Source organism: Carettochelys insculpta, chromosome 3 (assembly GCF_033958435.1).
Source record: "Carettochelys insculpta isolate YL-2023 chromosome 3, ASM3395843v1, whole genome shotgun sequence".
NCBI classification, from domain to species: Eukaryota; Metazoa; Chordata; order Testudines; family Carettochelyidae; genus Carettochelys; species Carettochelys insculpta.
Genome location: NC_134139.1, coordinates 74,615,177 through 74,632,954, shown reverse-complemented (window position 1 = coordinate 74,632,954; position 17,778 = coordinate 74,615,177). Strand labels below are relative to the sequence as shown.

Genomic DNA, 17,778 nt, shown 5'->3' with positions numbered 1-17,778 from the left:
GATTACAAAAACATTAGCAGTATGTGTACTTTTTATTACCAATGATTTGAGAGCAAAGCTAGATAGGTCTTCTATATGGAATATCTTACACATTTCTGACGTTACATAGAAGAACCAGCCTAGGCGCAGAGTTCTAGGGGTTTAAAATTAGAGGTAAAAGTCCATTAAAAAGGTCCTGTGGTTTGCAGGTAGCCATAACACAAAGCCATTGGGAGTATTAGAGGGTCTCGCATCACCCTCCAACAACCTTCTCTACAACTTCTGTTCTGATGAAAACATCATTGCTGTGCAATGGCTATTAGAGGGTAGAAGAGGGTATGAGGGAAAGACTCATCTTTACATGGACACTTGGAAAAGAAACTAAACATTGGAGAATGATCTGCCTTTTCTTGCTAGTTTACATTGTATTATTTAGCAAGCACAAAACAGATAAGACTAAAAGTACCTGAAGAACCTGACATGTTAGCAGAAAGTGATATAACACTCGAGCTTTCAACAGTTGTTTGATGTTAAACATCTGTTGATGATGGTTAGCTCTGATAAGGATTTCCAGAGCTGCTAAGAGAGTTTCCCAAACACCTTGCTGAAAAACAAAACAAATAATAGTATAAAACAAGAGGCACTCAATATAGTATGCCCCCTCTCTTTTATAAACTATGCTATCCTATTTTCAGTAAAATAAGAGATTAATACAGAGTATGATAACTAAACCAAAATGCTTTTTACCATTATTTCCATGCAAAGGAGGAACATGAAAATTTAAAATTAGTTCCAAACTTTGACCTAGAAAAAGCTGTGTGCATGTTAAGGGGTGTAATTTAATTTTTAATCCTTAAAATTTGACATCCTTTTGACATTTATTTCAAGTTTTGCAAAGTTAATGAAAAACAAACTATAATCGTATGCAGTAGTGTTGTAGTTATATTAGCCCAAGAGAACTGGAAGGACAGGTTGTGTAAATTCTTTCAGGTAACGGCTCTGTGTAAGCTTGCAACTTGTTTCTCTTGTCAATAGAAGTTGGTCCAACAACAGATATAACCTCTCCCACCTTGTCTCTCTAAAAACGTGTAACAAAACTGAAGAATATACTTTTACACCCTTACTTGTGCTTTAGACCATATCTTCCAATCAAGCAGCAACTCTTCTAATAATTTAATATCTTGTATTACTGCAGCAGAATCTGCATCAAGAATGAATTGTCCGCTCTCATTTACATTAAGAATCACATCACTGCAGCATCCTTCAAGAAGTGTCTTTAATAGAAAAAACAAACAAAAAGATTTGAAGTTTATCTGAGTATTGAAGACCACAATTCAATCCATATTGTAAGAAGAGTTTGTTTCCCATCCTTATCTGCATCCTCTAGAAATATGATGCAACACAGGTCTTCTTAATCCTCCAGCAGCATTGGACAAGAGGTGGCCACCACTTTCCCAGTCCCTCATTTCTAGGATTCTATGACATTTAAAGAAACCCCACATTTTAAAAAGGTACTTTAGTACTCCAAGCCCAGAGAGCTTTAATGGCTTAGCAGACCTACTTTTCAGAAGGGATTTGTGACTTTCGGTGTCCATTCTTAGATGGGGCTGATCCTCAGAAAACTTGGTGTATGCAGCACTTTCTAAAATTCAACTCTAAGATGTCTCAAATTGGCTATCCAAAGATTAATAATTTTTGAAAGCCCTAGCAATAGCCGAACTTCAGAAAAAATTCCGCAGAAGTTGAGGATTGTGGTCCTCCTTCTCAAAAGGGCAAAGCACACATTCACCATACACCCATTTTAAATCAGCTTTTCTCAAGTAAAAATGAAGGTCTGAAAGATTCAAAGGCAGTCATAGAGATGGTCTCTACCAGATGGCACCTACTCCTGTGATTGCCAGAGAACTCTGCAGTTTTCTTCCCAGGTATAATATAATTTCTAAGTAAGGTTCTTACATCTGACATCCACCAAATACTCTTGCCAGGAATTCCTGGCCCCACAAAACCAAAAAGCAATCCTGTAGCACTTTAAAGACTAACAAAATAATGTATTAGATGATACGCTTTCATGGGACGGCCCCATTTCAGAATTTTCCAGATCTAAAGAAGTGAGTCCGTCCCATGAAAGCGCATAATTTAAGTTATTTCGTTAGTCTTAGAAGTGCTACAGGACTGGTGTTTTTTTTGTGAAGATACAGACTAAACATGTCTACCTTTCTGGACCCATAAAGTACATCAAAAACATTTCTATCCTAGTGCTGGTGTTCCAAAAGAAATCCTAGCAGAATTATTGTTTAAGAAAACAACATATTAGGGATTACGAAGACAACAGTTTTTCTTCCAAGATTTACATAAACTCTTCCTCATCTCTTACAAAAACATCTTATAGCATCTGATTTTTTTTAAAAAACAAAAAACCCCAAACAAACAAACAAAAAAAAACCAAACAGTTAGTCCCCCCTAAAATAATATTTTTAGCTTCTATTTCCAAATTAAGATTTCACTTGTAAATCCTCAAAAATCTTCTGTTTAGCTTACCTTAAAATAATTTCATCAAGTGGAGGACATTTTTCAGATAAAAATAACCACCTGCAGTTTCTTCTTGTCATTAAAACCCAAGTGGTTTTTGTAACATTCTCTGTTTTCACCTATCTCAACAGTGCAAGTGTTCCTCCATTGAACTGGAGTGAAGCCTATAATACACACACTAAGTAGGGCTTCGAATCTAGGGCTAAGATCACAGTGGATCTTCCAGACAATATACTCTATATTAAAATAGACAAACATTTCAAACAGCATTATACCTTCAAAATATGAAATCCAACAATACACTTGGGTTTTATCAAGACCTGATGAATCATGGAATATCCGTTACAGTTTTCCATCTCTTGTATTCTCTGTTGGTTGTATTTTGTTAATGAGAGTATAAGTTGTAGGCCTAAAGCTTGAGTCTCTTCACTGTTGCTGATATCTACAACCTAAAAACAAGTCACTTGATAATTTAATTAGTAACAAACATTTGACAGTACTAGTGTAATGAAGACATTTATATTCTGTAGAAGGAATTGATCACATAGCCAGGCTACAATTTATCTGAACGCTCAATTAGGGTTTAATATCCATACAGAAAGATGATTTTAATAGTCTACCTTACTACACAGAATTCCCAATGGAGTTAATGAAGATCTGCCAATAATAATAATTCTGTGTAGAGAAGAATTTATTATACAGTTACCGAAACAAAAGTAAGCCAGTAACAATCAATAGGGAAAATTTCCATTGCAGATTTTGCCTGAACACCAGACAGCCTCATTCCCATACAAATAGGTTCCCCATATGACTGATAATTTGATCATTTGATAGACTGTGCATATGAGTCTTGGAATCATGTTGCCTTCCTGAAATTTACACATTCCAAGTGCAAGGGTTCTATTTTAACAGCGGTATCGGCTATTATCCAAAATGTGAAGCAACAAAAGATGCAAACAATCAATTTACCTTGATTTATTTCATTTACCCTTTTTGAGATGGTCATCCTGAGTAAGGAACTCAGGGTATGTCTACACTACAAAATAAAAGTTGAATTTATCCAATCGAATTTGTAACACTGGATTTTATAAAGTCGAAGTTGGGTGTCTGCAGCTGTCCACAAAGTCGACTTAGTACATCTCCACTAATCACCAAAGTTTGACTGTTGCAGCAGTGCATTGTGGAAATCTATCCCACAGTGCCTTGAGCCTCCATTGCATGCCAGGCTTCTTCTTCACTGCTGCATTATGGAAAAAATTCCCCATAAGTGGTTGTGGGAGTGTGACGTCATCTTCCCACACTATACTGCGCTCAAAACAAAGCCATTTTTCAGAAGTCTCTTTCCCCAATGAGATGTTGCTCGAGTTGTCTGAATCATGCATCTTTTAACCAAATGTACCATGACAGCACCCACCGTCATCTTCCCAGACTGCATTGCACTCATTTCCCCTCCCTTTGGAGCCAAATGGCCAATTTTCAGAAGAAAATTAGGAAAAGTTGTGAATCCCAGAGAGCATTGGTGTCCAGTGGTTAGCATCACTCAGAAGAAGATAAGGAAAGGCCGAGTGCCTCACTTTCTAGTGACTAGTCTCCCTTCCCCCACTGAAAATCACTAGTCCCCTTTCCCTGTTCTGACTGTGTCTGACAGGAACCTCACTGGTCCCTTGGGGAAAGAACAGCCGCACATTTTCTGCATTCAGTATGGCCTTGCACCTGTGTTTCCCCACTCAAGGAATATTCTGCCTGCAAATAGGAATCGTGCTTTTTCCTGTTTTGACTGTACCTTTCTAACAGGAACCTCAGTGGTCCCCTGGGAAAACACCACCAATGTGTACCGCACCCAAATGGATTGGCAAAGGTGGTCAGGGTACAATTATCTCTGAGCACCTGTACAGCAAAGAGGACACTGCAGAGACTAGATGGCTTCTCCAAACCACACGCTTTGGGAAGGAGGGAGGTGGAATGGCCTCCCCACAATTCCGCATTGCCCAGGACCAGCTCCCCAATCCTATGGAGCCATGGGCAGCATTGGGCTTGAGTGGTTCTCTTTAGCACGGTGCAAGCACCAGGGTCTAGTGGATCCAGCCTGCAGTTCCTCATTGGCCATGGGTGGCCCCCCAGTCCTATGGAGCCATGAGGAGCAGGGGGGTTATGAGGCTCCTGTTAGCATGGTGCAGGCAACAGGCTTTTAGGGCACCCCAGCAACAGCCAGCCAGCCCCCGAAAATCTTTGCCACCAGGAGAGCTGTCCCCATGGTGACAGCCAGCCCCCAAGTCTTTCCTGCCTTTGAAGCCTTCACTGCATGCAAGCCAAGACATGCTGCTGCCTGGAAGCATGGACCACACTGCACAGCAGAAACATGTTTTGATTGGAGGCAGGGGCTAGCCAAGTGGTGTGGTTGCACGGGGGATAGACCCCCAACTGCATGGCACCTGTAGGGGTGGGGCTGCCTCTGTACAATGAGACCTGCATAAAAGATGTTTCTCAGCCTCTAAAAAAATATGGACACACATCTCAGAGCTGGAAGGGACCTCAGGAGGTCATTCAGTCCAGTCCCCTGCCCTCTTGATCCCAAGCACCATCCCTTTTTTCCCCCCCTTCTCTCTCTCTCTCTCTCTCTCTCTCTCCTATTTTAACCAGATCCTTATGTGGCCCCCTCAACGATTGAACTCACAACCCTGAGTTTAGCAGGTCAATGCTCAAACCACTGAGCTATCCCTTCCCTTCTCATACAAGCATGCCCCTTCCCCAATACAAGCGTAGACCCCCATAGCCAAGCAAAACATGCTGCATTTGGGCTGGGGCTAATCCACAAGACAAAATGAGTCCCTGGCTCTGACGTCTCCATGCTGGAGCTCTGTAAAGTAGCTACATGTGAATGCCACACTGAAGGTAAATTGATTGACAATGCTGGGCTTCCTGTTTACTACCTCCTGCTCACCAGGAGTGATGACATAAAAGGACACCTTCAAGGGCATTGTGGGACAGTTTCTGGTGCTAATAAAAATAGATTTTAGCCCTGGTTAATCCACACTGCTTTAGCTTGACATTGCAAATTTGACTTTGAGCAACTTCACTGGGAAGTCAGCAGTAGAGAAGTCGGCGTCACAGCTGCTTAGAATTGACTTACTGACCGCTGGAGTGTAGACAGAGAACTTATAAAAATCAAACGCCAAAAATCAACAAATACATTAGACTTTATTTCCTAGTGTAGGCCTCTTGCTAAGCCATTTTAAAGTTCTTTAGCGCTTACCCCAAAAGTAAGCAATAACTGATGAGCCTGTGTCCTTAAACCACCCAGAACAGCATACATTTAGGTTGAGATACACATTTTGTCAGATGTGCATAGTGCACAAAATAGGCAAATTTGATCTTACTTTTAAATGCACTATAAACAAAGTCTTTGTGTTTAAAAACAGAATTCCTATGAAGAGGTCCATTGTATTTCAAAATTATTTTTACTAAAAGCAGTTTGTCAGCAATATATGAATTCAAATATTTATAAGTGAATGAAGGATGCCTCTTAAAGAAACAAACTACGGCACAGGTAAATAAAAAGATTAAACAAAAAGTTAGGTTTTCATTATATAAAAACTCAACAATATTTTAAATACGAGCCATCTCTTCTAGTTGAAAGGCTAATATTTCCATTAAGTCAGATGCAATATACAGCACCACATATCATACGTTCAAAATTTGTTAGTTTAGTTTGCATATAAACTTCCATGATATAATCACGGGCTATTACCATAGCTTCCTATTTCACTTAGGCTAAGTCTACATTCACCGGGAATGTTGCTGGCTGCTACCCAAGTTTAGGCACGCCAACTGCATACCTAAGATCAATTTTGCATTTGTTGACATGGTCCCTGTCCTCACTGCAGAATGTCGGTGGGAGCGCTCCTCCCACCGACATTCCTTAATCCTTGTGGCTCACAAGGAGTTCCGGGTTTGACATAGATCCCAGAACGCACGCATGCGCAAAACGACGCCCTGGAAGATCAAATCTAAGCATTTGATCTTCCATGGCTAGTGTAGACTTAGCCTTAAGATGCAGAGTAGTTACGTTACAAGGTACATGTTCCCTAATGTCACAGGCATAATTTTAAAAAATACAGACCACTACATTTCAAAATTCTAACTAGAGAAGAGAGTCAAACTACAGATATGCTACCCAAAACTGAAGGGAAAAATGTTATTTCATAATGTTTAAATAACTCTTACCCTAGCGAAGAGAAAGATAAATGCACCCGTTCCTCCAATCTCATGCAGTATGCCCTGAACAGTTCTACATTCAACAGGCTGAAGCATTTTCAACTGATGAGGCTCCAACAAATTACTCTGAACTTCTTTCGAGCTGAAAGGTCTCTGAGAGGGCACAGTTTTCACTTGACCTTTCAGTCTAATAACAGGTTCATAGATGGTGTAATGAGCAGGGCAGCAAGTGGTATAGACAACAGAGAGACTTTCCTGAAACATAAGTTTAACAAAGTTCCAGTTTCTCATCAGTCCTTACTTTGCCAGAGAATATGCTTGTGGTGTATTAAATACAAAGAAATAGCTTCAAGAAACTTGTTTCAACTCTTCTCTGAAAACATATTTGAGTACCTGAGACAATGCAGCTCCCAAGCTTTAATGAGAATATTTGAAAACAGACTTCTCTATTTGCAATTTCCCCTCTAACTTCCTCGTACAATTTTTAGAAGTACTGTATATTTTATAAAAGCTTATTTGCTGGTGGCAAAAAAACCTATATATAGTAAATGACAGATAAGCTTCTCTTCCATCAAAAAATGAAAATGTTAACAATTCCTTAAGTGAAAGGATTGCTGTAATACAATTTTTAGCTTCAACTCTTTCCTCTCTGGTGTTCTAAACTGCTCGCATAGGCAACACAGAGAAGGCTACTTCAGATTTCAGAAGTTAGATTAGATGAGGTGCAAAGGTAATGAAATTAGAGCAAAATTCACCTTCTATCACAAGAGATAATTCACTCCTCAACTGCAGATAGTATAAAAAAGGTTTGTAAGGGGCTAATATGCTACCTTTAGGGGGAAAAAAACAGGCTATGCTTTGTTTGAAACATTACTCTTTGTGTGTGCAAGTCTTAACTCATGAGCAGACACCTACAATTTATCTGAACGTTTTGCTGTTTATGAATTTTAAGGTCTTTTTCTGTGACACAAAATATGACGAACTAGTTCATTAAGCATTTCACCTACACCACACTTCCATCTTCTCTCCACTGCAGCCCATTTATAAGTCTAGAACCTGTAAGCAAGGGCATATGCAGGAATGTAAAGGTGACCACTTTGGAGGGGCACATACTAAAAAAAAAAAAAAAACCCTCAAATGAAGGGTTCACATCACACACGTCTCAGGCAGGAACTGCCAGTGGCAAGGAGGCAGACATACTCTCCTTGTCCCTGCAACCTGGGGAGGGAGGAAGCAGCAGGGCTCCTGCTTCTAATTCTCTGCTGCTGGAGTCCCAATCCCACTGCCTGCTTTGCAGATCACATGCTGCAGTGAGTGACAGCAGAGGCAACAAATGGGACTATGGCAGGAGTGAAGGAGAAATAGCTGTAGAGGTAGCCAGAGGAGCAGCTCAGCTGGCAGTCAGCAGCCCTGCTGCTGCTTCTCTCCCCAGGCTGCAGGGACACAGATTTTACAGAGGCCCATGCTCCTGCTTGTCCTTCCCACAGGCATTTCTCACTTCAAGCTCCATTTTCAGCCAGACTCAAATTAAAAACATATGGGCCGTGTCTACACTAGCCCCAAACTTCGAAATGGCCACGCAAATGGCCATTTCGAAGTTACTAATGAAGTGCTGAAATGCATATTCAGCGCTTCATTAGCATGCGGGCGGCCACAGCGCTTCGAAATTGACGCGGCTCGTCCAGACGGGCTTGTTTTCGAAAGGACCCCGCCTACTTCGAAGTCCCCTTATTCCCATCTGCTCATAGGAATAAGGGGACTTTGAAGTAGGAGGGGTCCTTTCGAAAAGGAGCCCTGTCGGGGCGAGCCGCGTCAGTTTCGAAGTGCCGCGGCCGCCTGCATGCTAATGAAGCGCTGAATATGCATTTCAGCACTTCATTAGTAAACTTCGAAATGGCCATTTGCGTGGCTGTTTGGGGCTAGTGTAGACGTAGCCATAGTAGCAATAAACAGACCTGTAAATTAAAACAAAATTTTGATGAGGGAGGGAGGGAACAAAAAAGTCATTTGCTACTTGCTAACAAAGGTGCCCAGCTCATTTTCCACTGAAATCGACAGCAGTCCTTTCCCAAGTTCTCACTGAGGTCAACCAGGCCCCAAGAAAACTCCCTTTCTTGGAGAGCAAGGCCTCAAATGAAAGCAAGCAAAACCAGTTGCAAATAAAATCTCCTGTACAGCCCAGGATTTCTCTACCCAACATAAGAGAAGGCACAATGCATTTCTTAATTTCTTAATGCATTGCTAAGAGTTTAAGAGCCATGCTGTAACTTGGACTAGAAACTTACAATTAAAGGTCCAATGTCCACTTCTTTCTTTGTCATGAAGAGTTCCTTGATTTGTTCGCACTTTAGAATGTCTTTACTTATGTATTTGGAGTAGTTGGTCATTGTTTTGCCATATTTACAAGGCATTATAGAGGTAAAGTCTGGTCCACAGGCATACAGGTAGAAGGCTTCCTCTGGACCAATCTTTGCACCTAAACAGAAAAATTAACATTATCTTCACAGTGCTTACAATAATTCATATAGAAATAACACTGAATTCAGGATTTCTTTAGTATTTAATAGAACTGTATTTTTGATGTATTAAAAGATAACATTTTAACATGCAGTTAAAGATGTTTCTGTAACTTTTGGCTTAGGGTTAATAACCCTAGCCATAAAAAACACAAAAGTTACAGAAACATCTACAAAGAAACCGACAACTACACTAGTCTTGGGAGGAGCTGACAATCTGCTCAGACTGAGTAAGAAGCATGGCAGGGAAAGCCGAAAAGAAGCTGCCCCGCACATGACTCTTCTCTTATCCAGAACTACCACCTAGTTTGGTATGTGGAATCTAGTGGGGGAGACCGTACGGATTACAGTGGATATGAAACAATACAAGCTTGCAATTTTGGGCTTGTGAGAGACAAGATGGTCACAATTCAGGCAACCGATGAAACCTTCATCTACTCAGGACATGAAAAGGAGGGTGCACCACACACAGAAGGTGGGGCCTTTGTTATCTAGAAAGGCATCTGGTGCGTTAATGAGTGGACAGTAGTATCATCATACACAGATTCAACACCTACGTGCAAAACAGCCTAAAAAAACTGTGATAAAACATTGAGAAAAAGGACAAGGCATCACAAGGAATGGATCATAGCAGAAACTCTAAGAAAAGGGAAGGAAGGAAAGGACAGAAAAGCATCAGTCAACAGAAGCAAACCAAGAACAGCCAAAGTCTGTATTCAGAAGCCAACAAAGAAGTTAAAAAGGCTGTAAAACAAGACAAGAAGAACTTTGTGGAAAACCTTGCACAAGAAACCGAACAAGCTGCAGGACAGAGAAACTTGAAAGAACTCGATAACGTGACATGGAAGGTAGCTGGGTCGTGGCGTCCAGTGGACCAGCCAGTACAGGATAAAGAGGGCCATGTACTAACAAACCCAAGTGAGCAGCTCAGTAGATGGAAGTAACACTGAAAAGCTACTGAAACGCCCTGCTCACAAGGAACCGCCCTAGTTACCACCTGCAAACATAGCTCTGCAAATTAACAGCAGCAGACTTACAAAAGAAGAAATCAGAAAAGCCACTGCCCATCTGAAAAGTGGAAAAGAACATGGTCCAGGCAACATCCCCGCAGCCGCAATCAAGGCAGGTAGTGGGACATCAGTCAACATGATGTATAATCTATTTGGTAAAAATTGGGACACTGAAGAGATCCCACAAGACTGGAAACATGGCTACCTTATTAAGCTTCCAAAGAAAGGCAACCTGCAGGAATGCAAGAATTGGAGGGGCATCATGTTATTGTATATTCAAGGAAAAGCATTTAGTAGGATTCTCTTGGAGAGAATGAAGAAATTGATAGACAGCTCAGGGAAGAACAGGCCACCTTCCGCAGCGAGAGATTCTGTACTGACCAAACAGTAACTCTCAGAGTGATCACAGAACAGTCACTCGAGTGGAACTCCCCCGTTCATGACCTTCACAGACTTCGAAAAAACCTCTGACAGCACTGATAGACACACTTTGGGGAAACTGCTGCAACACTTTGGCATCCCATCCAAAATTATTAACTTGATTCATTCACAGTATGAACCTTCGACATGCCAAGTTGTTCACAATGATGTCTTGACAGACTCCTTCAGCATACTGCTGGGAGTTCGACAAGGCTGCCCTATTGTCACCTTTCCTGTTCATGGTCACGACGGACTGGATTATGAACCGGACAATAGATAGCCATCAACAAGGCATTCAGTGGACACTTTTTAAACAGCTAGAGGACATTGATTTTGCCCTCCCTTCACACCAACATGAAAGCATGAAAAAAAAAAAAGATAAACACTTAACAAAACTGTCTCAGTGAGTGGACTGAGCATTGACAAGGGAAAGATCAAGACAATGAGGATCAACCAGTCCAACACCATCATCACCACACTGGGACGGGATGATCTGGAAGATGTGGAGCAGTGGAGCAAAATGCCAGGATAGGTAAAGCAACAGCTGCATTCAAGACTCTCTGCCCCATATGGAGCTCACAAATAATATCTAGGAAGATGAAACTGAGGATCTTCAACACAAATGTGAAGAGTGCGCTCTTGTATGGCTGCAAGACTTGGTGTACTAAAAAGTCTTCAAATCACAAGCTACAGACAGTAAAACTGATGCCTGAGGTACATCATTCACATCAAATGGAGAGACTGTCACAAATAAGCAGCAGAGCAGGACAAGAACCAATTGACACCGAAGTCAAGAGAAGAAAGTGGGGGTGGCTAGGACACGCTTGCAGAAAGCCATCATCCACCATAAGTCCATCAAGCTGTTATAAGGAATCTGCAAGGAAAACCAAAAGAGGAAGTTTTCTGACAATGCGGAGGTCTACTGAGACTGAAAGACAACAACTGGGGCACTCCTGGAGTCAGATAGAAGTTTTGTCCCACAACAGAGTAAAGTGGAGGAGACTTGTAGATGACCTATGCTCCACCCAGAGCACAAGGATTAAGTAGTAGTTCTAACATGCTAACATTCATATTATCCTAATATTCAAAATACAAAAGTTAAATGGAAAAAAGTTTTCTTTCCTGTGCTTTTAAATATATAAATACCATTAAAGAGAAGCAAGTTTCCCAAATCCCATTTCCCAGCCAGTTGTAGCAGTTCTTCTTGGGATGATGTGCAATGGCCAACCATACAAAATGTTTTACTGCTGTCAGATAAAGTTGTTTTTCTTGGTAGAGCATAATCTAAAATAATCTCATGTTTTCTAAAATATAAATAAAAACATTTAAGTAAGGCAAAGTTCTTAAACTGTCAAAATTTCCATCAGAAATATTCAAAATACAGTAAATTTTCATAATTTTTCAGGATACTGTTCATTTTTAATATTAAAGATGCACCATGAACAGACAAAAATTACACATTAGCCTCTTAAATGACTAAAAAGCATTAATATATTTTAATAATTTAGCCATTTTTACATTGCATGTCACTCAGTTTCAACCAACCTAGAAACTTAATTTCACTTCCTTGTCAACTCTTAGGAAAAGTACTTTTGTGGGTTCAGGGACAACAGAATGATGATGTGCATACAATTAACTCCACATCCTTGCCAAAAAGTCACTAAACAAAACAGCAGTTGTACATGGACAACTAGTTCATCTCATATTTGATTTCTAATGCTAAACACTACCATGCAACTCGTGGATCAATTTTAAGATTAGTTACACCAAAATGAAGATGATTTTCCAAGCACTTGCCTTCTGAACAGACTCAAAGAATTTTTTAATGAAGGAACAAATTCACAATTCTTTGTAGTACAGCCATATATTTTAAAAGACAGCATACCAAGTAATTCATTAAGAGTTCAAACACAAAATCTATACAGAGCAGAAGAAAGTTTTCTGACATTTAACACTTTCCTTCTCTTCCTCAATAACTGAGTGCCACTCCTCCCAACCCTTTCATAACATGACTTCCTTCTAAGTACTGCATCAAAACTACAAGCAATTCCTCCTTTCCTCCTGCAGATCAGTCTCTCTTTAATTAGTTACCAGCTGGCACCTTAAAAAACTGATGCTGGCTCCACGCCTGTACCCTTTCTTATCCTAATCTGAATTCCCATAGTGGCCTGTTTACTCTGCTGTTCCTGACCAGGTAAGAAGGGCAAGAAGAACCTGTACAAAACTCATAGTGAGGATAACTGGTTAGTATGCGGTACAGGCCTGAGGCTAAAGATGGAGTCTGAAAGCAGATGAGAACTCACTGTGCAAAACGTCCCTCTTTTCCCACTCCAAGAACAACCTCAACACTGTACTCCCCGTGAGCCCTGGTTCAGTGTCATCTCTTTTCACCAGTAAAATCTTGAGTAATTAGCCTGTTTCCACTAGCTAGCTCTTAAAGATTACATTGCAACTTAATCTTCTGATGTGTATTTTACCTCTGACCGGAGATCCACAGCGATAGTTCCCCATGGATATTTTTCTTGCCTTCTGGCTGTTGCAAGTATGTTATTGCCAAATGCTGCCACCTGCCTATAAGGAAAATATTCTCTGGTGATTCAGCCTGTGCTAATAGGCCAGCCTTCATTTCATCATTTGGATCCATACACATTCTATGAAAACAGCAAATAAAGAAATGGGTAGAGAGAGTTATGGATATCTGTTTTATTTATATTTCATCAATTACAAAAATAATACGTTTAAACTCAATTTAATTACAGACATTCTAAAACTAAAGAGCTGTGATCTCATGGGCTGAGTTCTTAAGTAGGAGCCAAGAACTCTTAACATTGACTGTGTAGTTTGGGGAAAACCATTCAATTCCTCTGCCCAAATTTTCCTAGATATAAGAATAATTCACACTTAAAACACCCCAGTGAAATGGGGCATCTGTCATTGGCCTCTGTTGGAAGGCATGATACTTGCCTAGACAGACCTATGGTCTGACCCATTATGGCTGTTTTTATGATCCTATGTCCTCTGAATATTAATTTAAACAATTTAACCAAGCACTTGGACGCAAACTGTTCTAAAAATCTAAGGATTTACCCCATTACATACTTGAAGGGAATGAAATATTGCTTGTCGACAGCTTAGATATTATATAAACAATTTGGAAAAACAGACATGATTGCTTAAAAGAATAATGTTGACTAATGTTATTTTTCAATTGCAAAGATGAAATGTTGGAGCCAAAGCCTGTATACAAAGAATGATACCTTAGATTTGTAAGCCATCATGCTGTAAATTTAGTGTAAGATGTCACTGATCTGTTACAAATAAGCAGTAATCTACAAGCCATACATATACATAGTTTCATCTTCTATCTTGGGGCTGACAATGCTACTTCAAGGTCAGCTAGCATAAAATTCCTATTGAGCTAAAAGAAATATACAATACCGAAATATGAAAGTTCCAGTATTCAAATCAGCCCAGACTTGAATCATCAGTGCTTTGGAACCCAATGAAATTATATGAATACAACCATCTTCAACAAGTTTGTCCCCCAAGTTTAGGTAGTCCATTTGTACAGGTTTGCTTTCGTCTAGAAAAACATTAAAAGTAGCACGTATTATATGTATAATTAACCATACCATGACCACAACACATCCGTTTAGAGTCTACAAATTGCAAAAAAGCAGATTATCACAAGAAACTTCTTTAAAGATCATTGACTAGTATAAGTGCTTGGAAACCTACACCTTCCTTGCTTAGGTCTATCTTACATTAATGCTGATATAAAGCTCTCACTACAAGCTGAAGTCTGGCACCCTCAGGACCTGACCTGTGCCAAACAAAAGAATTTGCCAAACTACAGGAGGTGGTCAATATTGTTTAGCAGCATTACCAACACTTCCACTACTTACTGGGCTCTTACAAGACATTTAAGGGTAAATTAGAGCTAGTTACAGCCCAGAACACTGAGAAACAGGACTGGTGGCTGTAAACAAACTTTATGGGACCATGAGAAACTTGGCCACATGCATGATAAGTGGTTATCGGGCAAACTACAATCATGCTGGACTCCAGATTTTTCTGGACTAGAGGGGTTCAACCTGTAGAAAGTATCTTCACAGGCATTTCCTACTTTAGTTTAGGACGGGAATAAAAAAACTCTGGAGACTATAAATCAACATCTCTACACAAAGCCAGCTGCACCCGATCATAGTAGCTGCAGAGACAATTCACTTGTATTTTAGGCCCTGACCCAGCAAAGCACTTAAGCATATGAGGCACTCCACAAAGTCAACAGAACTGTTTGCATGCCTATAGTTAATCAGCCTAAGGGCTTTATTGGCCAGGACCCTTAGGCTGTGTCTACATTAGAGAGTTTTGTTGGCAGAAGGGAGCTTCTGTTGACATAACTCAGGGAACATACACACACAAAGCCTTCTGTCGACAGTCTCAACAGTGTTCGTTCTCAAAAATCTGAGGAACAACACTGTTGACAAAAGTGCAGTGTAGACACTTCTGTTGACAGAGAGGACTTCCAGTCACTCGGCAGCCCTGTTTGCAGAGCTTCCAGACAGCTGTTCCACCAACAGAGGGCAAGACAGTCTGGCTGCTCTCTGTCAACAGAGCCGATTGCTCTGTCGACCTGCTTTTGTATGTAGACGCACTCTGGCGACAGACATTACCGTTATTAGATGCTTCTAGTGTAGACATAGCCTTAGTGAGCAACAATACTATGTTCTGTGGATGGCATTTGTTAGGTATTTTCCCTTAACCAAGCAAAGGCACCAGTCCTCAAATGGGACCAGGCATACTAAGTGTTATACTTCAGTCTTTTTACTTCAACCTTGAGTAAAACAAGGTTGTGGTCCAGATGGTGACATCTGAAAAAGCTGTAGAACATGTGAAGGCAAAAAGTTTCAGTCTTCATCCTACTCGCGGCAGCAGTTCTTTCCCCAGACATGCCATCCCATTTAAGTCAGATAAATTACTTGATTGAATAAGAGTTTGAAGCTATTTTGTACCCTGAATTATAATCAGCATCACCAGCTCTCATTTGAAAACAAAGTGTTCCACAACTTGATCAACTTTCCAAATGGAAGAACAAAATGAATTTTAGAAAACAGAAGCGGAGTCCTCTAGAGATGCGACACCAGAAAGACAATACTTCCATTTCCTTAATACAGTAAACTTCCTGGAATTTCACATAAGTCAGGGAGGGTTTGGGGGATGGGTTGGGGCCCTGGGACACAGCAGGAGGTTAAGAGGGTACAGTTGAGCCGGGGCATGCAGGGGGTTGGGGCGGTGGTTGAGCCCAGCCAGGGGGTTGGAGCCGAAGCCATGCACGCACCGGAGACTGGGAACTGCAGGCGGAAGGTGGAGCATCGCATGCTGGGGGTTGTGAGCTGGGTGGGCAGGTGGGGGGCGGGGTCGAGCCTCAAATGCCTGCAGCAGCTGACAGTAACACGCGGGGGCTGGGAGCCCAGAGTGTGCCACAGGGGGAGGGGTTGAACTGGGGTGAACCAAGGTGGGTTGAGCTGGCCGCGGGAGGCGGGGGGAAATAGATCCCCTGTGCACCCTGGCAGTGGCTGACAGCCAGAGCACCACATGCAGGGAGGTGAGCTGGGGCCCCGTTGGCGGGGAGCAGGTTGAGCTGGGTGGGAGACTGGGTCAGGGTGGTTGAGTGAGCTTGGTTTAGAGCCCTGCGCAGTGTGCCTGGGGCTGGGACTTGGAGCCCTGCTTGCTTGGGGGGCGGGGGGTGAGCTGGGGCTCTGGGGGCCAAGGGGCTGAACAGGGCCAGGGTGTTGGTGGTGGGGTTTGGAGCCAGTGTGTGCTGAGCCAGCTGCACAGGGCAGGGGGTAAGCTGGGGCTGCACAGGGGGTGGGGAGGGGTTGGAGCCGAGCCCCAGTAGTGAAGCTGGAGTCCCCCAGCAGGGAGGTGAGCTGGAGCGCCCAGGTAGAGGGGGTGAGCTGGGGGGGAGTTTAACAGGGGTGAACCAGTGCAGCTGTCAAGTGGCGTCCTTCTGGGAAGCAGGGGGAAGGGGACAGGCAGCTAGGAGGGCTAAAAGCCATCCCCCTACCTTCCCAGAGAGGTGCATAATACTGCTCTGGGAAGGCAGGGGGAAGGGGCTCTTAGTCTGCCTAGCCGCCCATTGCTGCAGGAAGCTAGGCAGGCTGAGAAGCCCAGCAGCTTCACATTATGCAAAAAACTTGCATTAATGTGAGTTTCGCACAACATGAAGCCACATAAAATGAGGGATTACTGTATAAGCAACTAGTAGATGTACCTGACATTGCTTGGCTCTGTAATGGAAGTAATTTTCTGACAAATGAAAAATGTACAGTAAACTTTCATACCTGACATTCTACTATCCAGAACTCTAAAATACCCAGCATTTTAACCATAAGTAAATTTTAGTTAATTTTACCATAAGTCCAGTAGAATGAAAGTAAATACAAATAAATACAGTATAAGTTTACCTTGTACAGTACCTCTGTTGCTGGTAAATAAAGTACTCCGCAGACATTTGTGTGTTTCTTAATATCTAATCTTGTTTTTCTTTAGGGTTAGACATTGCTAGGTATACTGGTCTATTACCCAGAGCATGTGAATATCTGACAACCTCCTGATCTCAGGGCTGACAGATATGAGTTTACCGTACTTGCTTCCCCCCCCACAATGATAGTATTTTTCAAAAATGAAGAAAAATGAAGGCCGGAGAGTGGGTGTTCAGGGGCAAGGAGGAGTAATGGGCAGGTGGCTCAGAGGGTTGATGGGGGCTCAGAGTAGGGAGGGGGTAGTGCTGGGTGTGCAGAAGTCATAGCAGGTGGGAAGTACACACTCTGTGGAACTACTGGCTCTCCAGCTGCCCCCCACTTGTGGTCTGGATGATGACACAATGGCCGTTTCTACACAGGCCACTTTCTTTGAAAGTGGCATGGTAATACACGGCCTGAAATATGCTAATGAGGCACGGATGCAAATTCCCCCACCTCATTAGCATATGGTCACGTCATTTGGAGTCCAGAAGACCGTTCTTCCAGACTCCAAAACGTCGTTTAGAAGTGGGGCCCCCAGAAGAAGGGCTTCTTCCCGGAAAATCCCCCAGGAGCCGCGCT

At 41.9% G+C, this 17,778-nt stretch overlaps 1 protein-coding gene across 1 annotated transcript in view; it reads right to left on the bottom strand.

Annotated features, from left to right (window-relative positions):
* Positions 1-17,778, bottom strand: part of LYST (lysosomal trafficking regulator) — a 172,316-nt gene that overhangs the window by 86,425 nt on the left and 68,113 nt on the right. The window contains exons 14-21 of the mRNA XM_074990129.1: positions 14,108-14,252; positions 13,147-13,320; positions 11,816-11,973; positions 9,009-9,199; positions 6,733-6,978; positions 2,784-2,957; positions 1,104-1,253; positions 446-583 (exon numbers count right to left, since the gene is read on the bottom strand). Coding sequence (XP_074846230.1) covers positions 446-583; positions 1,104-1,253; positions 2,784-2,957; positions 6,733-6,978; positions 9,009-9,199; positions 11,816-11,973; positions 13,147-13,320; positions 14,108-14,252 — 1,376 coding nt within the window. The remainder of the gene's footprint in view (positions 1-445; positions 584-1,103; positions 1,254-2,783; positions 2,958-6,732; positions 6,979-9,008; positions 9,200-11,815; positions 11,974-13,146; positions 13,321-14,107; positions 14,253-17,778) is intronic.